The sequence below is a fragment of the Trichomycterus rosablanca genome, chromosome 2 (genome assembly GCF_030014385.1).
Source record: "Trichomycterus rosablanca isolate fTriRos1 chromosome 2, fTriRos1.hap1, whole genome shotgun sequence".
Lineage (NCBI taxonomy): Eukaryota > Metazoa > Chordata > Actinopteri > Siluriformes > Trichomycteridae > Trichomycterus > Trichomycterus rosablanca.
The window spans coordinates 1,128,922-1,138,545 of NC_085989.1; the positions used below are offsets into that span (position 1 = coordinate 1,128,922).

A 9,624-nucleotide genomic window follows, 5' to 3' on the forward strand; every position below is an offset into this window, starting at 1 on the left:
ATACATGATGTTATGTGTGTGTGGTGTTGATTGTAATCATGTTCATACCTTTAACAGTTTCATTACTTTAGTAAGGGTGTCCGGATACTTTTGAGGAACAGTTTGAGAAAGAGTTTGGTGTGGCCTGGACTGAACCCTGCCCTGCAAGTCAGACGTTCTTGTACAACATCAGTGCCTGACCTCTGAATGGGCACAAATTCCCACTTACTTACTCCAAAATCTTGTGATTTGGCAACCTTATATTCACTCCCAATGATCTTTAGTGGGCTCAAAAATGCTCAGGTGTCCACATACTAAGGACTTATTATCACACTAACTACAAATAAATGTGGACGCATGTACGAACATGTGAACAATGTGGACAAACTCGTACGACTCATTTTCTTATCAGTCTTAATAATTAAAGTTTATATATTGACTCCACACATCACACCCTCCCGTGTTCCTGGAGTAGAAGCAGCGGTAACGTTCAGGCCCTCTTTTATCAGGGGTGTGACTGAAAACTGGACCTTACTGATATCGTTCTTTCTAAACAACTCAAAAGAGTCGAAGTGAATCAAAGGAATCAAATTTCCCTGCACATGATCTGGAAGTCGATATGACTGGTGAAACAAAAGAGTCACTGAAGAATCAAATCACCTGAATAATGTATTGTTTATTACTCTGTAAAACATTTGGGAGGTATTAGAACACCAAGTTCCCACAGACACACTCCGAACCCTTGTGGAATGCCTTGCCAGAAGAGTACAGGCTGTAATGTTGGGGGTGGTGTACAGCTGTGCAGGCCACTTCAGTTCCTCCACACCAGGGTGACATCACATCTGTATAGAGTTCGCTTCGTGCACAGGGGCAAAGGCATGCAGCAACAGGTCGGGGCCTTCCCCAAACTGATGCCACAAGGTTGTAATCGTGCATATTTTATTCTCGTCTTGATTTTCCAAGTCCAGGTCGTATCAGATGATTAGAGTTTAAACACTAAGCGTTTCGTTTATTTACTTTTCACACACAGAGTCGAAGTACAACATGAACTAAACAGTCAGCTGAAACATCGAGACTAAAATCGTGGTGGATGAATAAATAACGGCAATAAAATCAGATCACAACACGCGACTGTTCTCAGGATACACGATGGGTCCGGATTATTTCTGCTCCAGCAAACCAGCGCCATGTCAAAATAAATATAAATATATATAAATATAACAACAACACAACTGTGTGATTATTTCATCCAGTAATTCGTTACTGTGAGTATGAGAGAATAACTGACAGTATCTGTAATATTCCTGTAGTCAGAAACACTGGGGGCACACTGGGACCCTGAACAGGGCAGCAATCCGTCACAGGGGAAACTCATTCGCTCACTCATTCACACCTACGGCCATGCAGCAAATCCACCTTCTGGATTGTCGGAAGGAGAACATGTTAAACTCCACAAAGACGGTGGAAAGAAGCCCATGTGCACCACCCTGATAATATTCTAGTAAAATATTCAATGGAATCTTATTACAGATAGCGGGAGTTTACAGCATCCAATCCACCTTCTGCATGCCTTCAAGAGGTGGGATGAGTAAGATACCCAGACGGTCTCAGGGAAAACATGCCAAACTCGTCATGTCTCAAGGATATAAGAACAAAACAACTACAGTCGAACCTTCAGACTAACGAAGTACAGTCCACAAAGGACGAGGTTCCTTTATAACAAGATGCTGGGTGTGGTCTGCATGATACATACATCTGGATATATCCTAATTTCCCTTTGCACTACAGCGACCTCCGCTGGCCACACGACACAAGTGCTGGCTGAGAGACGAGTATGGGAGGTGAGTGGGGGCACGACGGGACATGACGGTCCTCAACCCCATGGAACATGTTTGGAATGAACTGGACTGTTGTAATTAAATGAACAGGCACAAATTCCCACAGACACACACAGGCAGTGAGATCCCGGCACTAGAGCACGTCGGTATGCCCTCAGTCCTTCGTTAAATTTAAACCTTTAGGTTAATAAAGTGTTCTGTGAATTGACACACAGCATTATATGCTATCATATGAAACTGTGGGAATCTAATAACACCAGGTCATTTTATTATCCCACTTTAATCAGTTAGTAATTGACTGTAAACTTGCCTTGGCTATAATCTGTTAACGACACCAAATAAAATCCAGAGCACAAAGCCTCGACAGAACAGAGGTGCAATACATTTTAACGGTCACTTTATTAGGAACATCTGTAATCATTCAATCAGCCAATCACGTGGCAGCACGGCGACACACAAACTCATACAGACACGGATCAAGAGCTTCAGTTTCTGATCAACTATATTAGGCAGTAAAGCACTTAGACCACACAGCATGATGACCCCTTAGGTGGACGGAATCTGAAGCTACAGTGGGCACAGGTTCACTGGAACCGCATCCGTGTCAGGGTTTGTGTGTTAGATGCTCTCCTGCTAACCACAGTTGTAACGAAGGGTTTCTTGAGTTACTGTAGCCCCTCCTGTCAGCACCATTCCGAGTTAATCCGAGTGACCGTTGATGATCTTGATCTGTGTCTGTGTCACGTGACCAGACGTTCGGATGATCAGGTCTACAGGCGTTCCTAATAAAGTGGCCGGTGAGTTTATATACATACATTGTATCTACGGTGTGTGTTTATTTTAAACCATTACAACACACCTCCAAAAAACACAGAACTCCATTGAACCTTCGTTAAATCAGTATAACAGAAGACAGAATCAGCAGCGGTTCTCAACCTTTTGCCAGCTGAGCAGCAACGGGACAGAAACTGGTCCTGTGAGCTGCACCAGCGCATTAGTGTGTCGTAACAGCAGACCTAGCGATGAGAAGGTTGAGAACCTCTGCTATACAGTGCGAGTCAGCTCATTGTCCTGAAGCACAAGTGCCATCGTAACCCTCACTAATCCCATCCGTCCTCTCCGATTGGTGGAGGTGAGGTCACATGACCCTCAGAAGTCAGAGTTCTGCTATGGAGTCTATAGGTTCCACCTGAGGTTCAGTGGGCGGAGTGGACGCTTCCTCTACCGGATGGATTTCGGGGACCCGTGCCGCGGCGGGCACTAGCACCTCCACCTGCAGAAGATAAACATCGGCTTTAGGGTGGATTCACCAGCCAATCAGGCATCAGAACATCAGATTCCCATGATAGGGCCGAAAGTATGTGGACACATTAGCTTTTACTGTATGTTGCTGGTTTGGATCCTAACATGCTATTATTAGTGTTTATCTTGGGTCCCAACATGTTAAGCTTGGTTCTACGTACAGTTCTTATCTGATGTGTCTAATCTTGATCCTGGTGTTTAATGGATGAGGAACACTACTGACAAGTTCAGTCACTTTCAGGTGTACACGTGTTAAACAAACATCATTTTGACACTTATATAAGTGCTGGATTAAGCATTGAGCTGAAAGTCTGCGTACCTGAGGAGGCGTGATCTGCCTAGGTGGAGCAGGTGGACCAGGAGGACGTGGAGGCGCTTCGGACTCCTGGAGAACAAGATCAGACTGGGTTATTAATCTGGTCCAAGCTATTTTCAGGCATGTCCAAACCATTCGGGTGTTAAAATGTAAGGTTTGGGCTAGCGAGTGTGCGACCCGTCAAAACGAGCGCTTCTGTACCTGAGCAGGAGTCTCCGGCTGCCGTGAAGTTTGTTGAACCACGCCAGGGAGCTGAAGAACCAAAGAGAACCGAAGAGAACATGAGCTATCACCTATCATTCAGAGACTACAGGTCGGATCTGTACGACTACGAGATTTAGCAATGATACTGACGTGCAGGCCTCCTTTCACCAGGACGCTGAGTCCAAACAGAATGACCACGATGCAGATGACCAGCTCCACCACCAGGAACAGCACCAGCGTGGCCAGCAAGCCATCGAGCAGCAGCTGAAGACCGGTCACGAGCACAGAGAACAGAGAGACACATCACATCAGTCACGGTACCAACATCTACAGGATCTACAGTCAGTTCCGGAATTATTGGCACCTTTAAACTAAAAAAAGCTCATGAAAACGTCTTCAGGTTCATGAGGTCACACCGGAGATCAAAGGAAAATAAAACCTTCATTCATGTCCATTTATTCCAAAAACTAAAACCTCAAATTGTTGGGAACTGGGCTTTTCCTTCCTATTTAGACATGCCCAATACCCCAGTTCAACGTGCACAGTCCCCACACTGGCAGTTCTTTACACCAAAGAGAAATGTTTTCTTTCATTTTCATCAAACATTTATTGTGGGTCGCTGTGGGTCCGTTTCCACTAGCAAACCCTGGACAGGGCACCAATCCATCGCAGGGCTTCGGTCATTCCCATACATACATGTATACACACGTAAAATATAAAGGTGCCAATAATTATGTTTACAAAAAAGGTTAAGGTTAGAGCTGACTGTCAAATGACATTAAATACACAAAATGTTCATAACTTTAATACTAATCAAACTGATGTTTCATATTATTTTCATAAACACTGACATTGTTTAACATTTTGTTATAAACAGAACAGTTTTTGCAGGACAGACGTCGTCTCTAATGAGATTAGAAGTCTGATGAATGAGAACCAAGTCTTACTGGGTCAGGACTAAACAGGGTTCATTCCAAATCACACCCTGTCAGAATATCTAAGGAAGGATGTAGCAGGAAATCATTTGTAGGTTATAAACCCACTGTGAGTGGAACTGAGATGATTTTCACATGTTTACAGCTTAACTGTGTCTATAAAGACTTGTGTGGACTCATTTGAGACGATGTCTGGCTCTGTAAAACTACCAAAGTGCAAAACGAACTGTTAACAGAATTATTTAAGCTCATTGTGGGCAGATAAAACAAAATAAATTACAGACTGAAGTAAAAATGTGGGTTTTTTATATTAAATTATTGCAGATGCACGATTGCTGAATGTTTCTATTAAGGTTAGAAAGTTCATGCATGACGGAACCTAAAGCACAAGAGCGAGTGTTACTTACTTTACAGGTTCTTTCGACTGTATAAGTGCATTTCTTGAAACAAAATTGTTGCTTTAGGGAAGCAGACACAAGAGACAAAGCTGTATTCATATCGTTACAGATCAGCACATTACACTAAAACTGAGCTTCTGTTCAGACTGTTACAGTTTTAATAACTGATGATCAAACTGCTCTCCAAAAAACCTGTACCAAGTGCAAACGCCCTCCAGAATTTAACACAAGGAGGAAATCAAACCACAAACAACATACAAACATATAAAACATGCAGCACCGATGCTAATTCGCTTGTAACTGTTAGTATTTATGAGGATTTATTAGTGACAGCCTTGTCTGCCTGTGTTCTGACCCCCTAAAGTTGTACACACTCTGTGTTTATGGTCAGTGATTGTCTTTTTTGTTTTTGCACTTTGGTACAGTCTTTTGAAAACTGTATAAAACTGTAACAGGTCTGTGTGTCTGATTAAACATTTCTCATCAGTCTGATCAGGTACATGAATGTTTAACGTTTTCCAGTTCAAGTGTCTGATCACTGCCTGGTATTTTAAATCATTCACTCTTACACTGGTTTCAGTCGGGAACACTCACACCTAAGGTCGATAAAATTGATCCAGTCCACCTTCTGCATGTTTCCGGGAGGTGGGAGAGAACCAGAGAGCTTACGGACAGTGACCGAAGGCGAGGATCGAACCCACATCCTCGGGACTGATGGTGCTGTGCGGCACCTACACTTGTTCTGGAACTCCTAGTTATTCATTTTGTGTGTACATGTGTGTGTGTGTGTGAGCATGTGAGTGTGTGTGTGTTACCACAGCGTAGATCTCCAGTCTCCTGCAGTGCTCACAGTGGTATGAATCCTGCCGGTAGGGAAGGTGGCGAGACAGGAGGCCGAGAGCCGCGGTGCTGAACGCGGCGCTCACCAAGTGAACCACCAGTGTGGTTTTAACCTGCACACACACACACAGTCCTGGGATGCAATCTAGAAGGTGATTTAACGTTGTGGCATGACCTTCTTATAATTGTGAATGACTACAGTTGGTGACTTCTCTGTGAACATATAAACAGGGCTGGTTTGAATGCACTCGCTACACTCGCTCGGAAGGAAAACTGAGAGGAGAACCTTACATTTTTGATCACATGGAGGAACCGACACCCAGTTCTGCTTAGCAACACCACCGCGACGCTGCTGATTGGCTGATATCGAATTGTATGAATTGTAATTGGCTAAGGATGCAGACGGACCCGCCTCTTCTGGGCTGTGACCAGACGCCCTTGGAGCTTCTTTCTGTCATTTAATATATATATTATATGTGTTGTATTAATTCCTATTTACATTTATCATTTCCTTTTTTGGGTGTAGCAGCTGGTGGGTGACACCCTTGCACCCCTAGTGGACAAAACAGAACAAAACAATCTTAGGTTACTCACCCAAAAGAGAGAAGGGAACCTCCCAGCATGGATCAGGATGGAACCAGATGCAAGAATCTATAAAAAAACACATTTATCACACAAAATAAAAGGGAAAGAACCACTAATCCCATGATGCAACCTGATATATGAGTCAATATCCAAAAGTATGTGGACACCCCTCGTGTCCACCCAAGAAGGATGGGCTTTGCTGAGTCTGGTTCCTCTCAAGGTTTCTTCCTGTAATTTTCAGGGAGTTTTTCCTTGCCACAGTCGCCCTCGGCTTGCTCAACAGGGGTTTTTGTATCTGTTGGTCCTGGATTTTGTAAAGTTGCTTTGAGACAATGTCTATTGTAAAAAGCGCTATATAAATAAAGTTGACTTGACTTGACCTCGTTCCAGCATGTCCCAGCATGAAGGAAGGAACATAAAGACATGTGTTGACGAGATTGGTGTAGAGGAACTCCCTGACATCCACTCTAACTTTGGGATGAATTGGAATGTCAGTTGAGATCCAGGCCTTGGTGCCTGACCTCACAAATGCTTTTTCTTTTCACTAAAAAGGTGTGAATGCAGGAACTCGGTACTAATGCTCACTGTTTTGGAATAAAATGTCTAACAAACTCATAGTCAGGTGTCCATATACTTTCGGACACGTAGTGCAGGACGATGCTGGGACTTACCTGCACCACCACCACCACCACCACAATGAGATCGGGAGTGAAGTGAACTTCATAGTAGATCTGAAGCACTGAGACGCTCAGGCACAGTAAGAGGACGGCGATGATGATCTGGATCGACTGGAAACCACAACACAAGAGGCTTCTAGCACAGAGACCCCAACCGCTCTCAACAACATCGTCTACTCTTTTATGAAAACGTTCATGCAGGGCCCAGAGATAGAGATACTCACCCCCAGAGCTTTTGGTTCCATCTTCTGGAAGGTTTTGACCTGTTTGGGGGTGAGGGTTCCAACAGGTTGGTTCTGGCCTTGGCTCTCCATCCCCATCTTACAGCTCAGTTACTGATGAGTGAAGCTCTCTGTGGATCTCAGAACAGCAGGTACGGCACCTGAGAAGGATCAAAGCTAGAAGCTTTAGAAACTTCATGGACAAGGGTGACACTGTGCACAGTCGAGCAAGCTTTATATCAACTTGGACTTGTTGATGCCACACAAAAGCACACAAATCTAGTCCCAATCTAGTCATTTCCAATTCCCTGACCAAGGTGAGCCACAGACTTCTGAAAAGACTTCTTACCAGATTTTGAAATGTGTCTGTGGGAATTTGTCAAAAAATGTAAGGTCTGGATTGCAATCGACATTCCAATTCATCCCAAACAGTGAGTAGGAGGATTGAGGTCAGGGCTCTGTGCAGGCCACTGGAGTTTCAGACCATTAATAGATCTGGCTTTACTTCTCCCACTGAGTCAATCCATATTCTGAATGTTTTTGAGAGGTCAGAGGTACCATGAATCAATTTACAGCATTTTGTTTACAGATGTTTTAATCCAAATTGACTTAATTGCAAGCATTTAAGAGTTAAATGGCCTGATTATGTGGCAGCTTGACGACGGTGGGTCTTGAACCAGCACCCGTCTGATCAGTAGTCCTGTTCCGTAAACATGAGCTAGCACTGACTTACCTGCCCTGGAGTATCTGAATAAAACCCACCTGTGGACAACGTGTGGTGAGGATCAAACCCAGGTTCTCTAAACCCTTATCGATGTGCGACACCTACCCTAACAAACCAACTGCGCCACCGTGCTGACTGAACGACAGGAATCGAGTCTTTGGATCTGAATCGACTCCTGAGATTGCCATCACTTAGAATACGAAACGACTCCCAGATTTGCGGAATCGAGCAGCAGGAGTCGTTTGACCGTTACGACCGTTAGGACAGAACGTCCCGCGTGCGGATCGCACGTTTTAAATTTGAATGACGTTCGAATGCAGCGCGTGCTGCAGAACCCTGCACACTGTGCATAAATGCAGAATAACAGCGAACTGAATGCAAAACAAATGCACGATTTTAATGCATCCAGCCTGCTGTTACTGGGTGGTACCGCAGAAAGGAGGAGGGTGAGGAGGAGGAGGAGGATGCTGGGCACACTGCGGCACTCTGGCAACTTCCATGACTCAGGACTTTTGACTAGAAGGGCAGAGCTGAGCTATGCAGTACCCATGCTGTGCAGTAATGCTGCATTTATACGAAATATTCGTTTAAATTTGGACATGCAAATGCAACCAATAAACACCGTAGCGCATTTAAACGCACATATATAAATGCAAAACTCTTTTAATAAATAAATGCATGCAACAATACTTGTTATTTGCTTATTGATATTAAATATGAGTTGATTTATTTGCACAGAACAGTGTAAACACAAGCACCTCAATAGTACAGTAATAGGCATCTTAATTGTTCCACACCTAATTCAACCCTAATTATATGTGCACATTTAATACCCAGTTAGACTGTGTGCATACGCACTGGCATGATTTTACCAAAAACATGCAGCTTAATATTAAAATATAAAGATGTATAAACAATGACACATAAAATAGCATTTTTTTTATTTTTTTATATAAAGACTAAGCTGATCATCTTACCTGCACAACCTCATGCACGGAGCAGGTTGAAGTGTTTATGCAGAACAGCTCGAACAATCCGGTTTAACACAACAGAGCAAATATTTCTCCTCTTCAACAACAAAATCCAACATTTAAAACCACAGAAATCAATTAAAACTGCACCAAAATGTCTAAAAATATAACTGTTATATAGATGAGAATAAACTGAGAGTGTGCTGCAATGTTCAGGCTTCTCAGTGCAGACTGGACACAGCGTGTGCTGCCACCTAGTGGCTATGAACGGAACAGCAAGCAACACCGGTCTCATTATCATCCTGGTCAGGGTCACGGTGAGACTGGCGTCACCAGGGAACACTTGGTGCCAATCCATCGAAAGCACTACCACCCAAATACTCAAACCTAGACGCAAGTTGGAGCAGCCACTCCACCTTCTGCATGCATTTGAATGGTGGGAGTACACCCTGACGCCCTTGACTACACTATACGTCCAATAGTATATGCAGACACCCCTCCAAATGATTGAATTTATGGTGGCTGTACCAGTCAGCACCAGTGTGCACCAGTATAGATGTTGTGTTCTCTGTACCTCTCAGTCCCAGTAATGCATTAAACAGTAAAACACAGTGTAAAAAAAACCCACACACGA

General features: G+C 43.7%; 1 protein-coding gene across 4 annotated transcripts; it reads right to left on the bottom strand.

Moving 5' to 3' along the window:
- Positions 1–635: 635 nt before the first annotated feature.
- Positions 636–9,051, bottom strand: si:dkey-81h8.1 (uncharacterized protein LOC100034657 homolog). Of its 4 annotated transcripts, none has more exons than XM_063009448.1 (9): positions 8,997–9,051; positions 7,299–7,456; positions 7,069–7,185; positions 6,407–6,463; positions 5,788–5,925; positions 3,790–3,903; positions 3,637–3,687; positions 3,439–3,504; positions 636–3,090 (listed from the first exon to the last, which is right to left on the bottom strand). In XM_063009448.1, the coding sequence occupies exons 2-9, from the start codon at positions 7,392–7,394 to the stop codon at positions 2,974–2,976; spliced, it is 756 nt and encodes a 251-aa protein (XP_062865518.1). In that variant the 5' UTR covers positions 7,395–7,456; positions 8,997–9,051; the 3' UTR covers positions 636–2,973. The 4 variants fall into 4 exon arrangements, with proteins under 4 accessions (XP_062865518.1, XP_062865498.1, XP_062865505.1 ...); XM_063009428.1 differs by lacking the exon at positions 8,997–9,051 and adding an exon at positions 8,125–8,234; XM_063009435.1 differs by lacking the exon at positions 8,997–9,051 and adding an exon at positions 8,058–8,143.
- Between the last annotated feature and the right edge of the window lie 573 nt (positions 9,052–9,624).

Bases quoted from the DNA above. Each gene is read 5' to 3' on its own strand.
- si:dkey-81h8.1 (XM_063009448.1), bottom strand. From the start codon at position 7,394: ATGGGGATGGAGAGCCAAGGCCAGAACCAACCTGTTGGAACCCTCACC. The intron at 6,464-7,068 runs GTAAGTCCCAGC...GTTTTTTTATAG, and splicing joins TGGTGGTGGTGGTGGTGCAG to ATTCTTGCATCTGGTTCCAT. The intron at 5,926-6,406 runs GTGAGTAACCTA...GTGTGTGTGCAG, and splicing joins GGTTCCCTTCTCTCTTTTGG to GTTAAAACCACACTGGTGGT.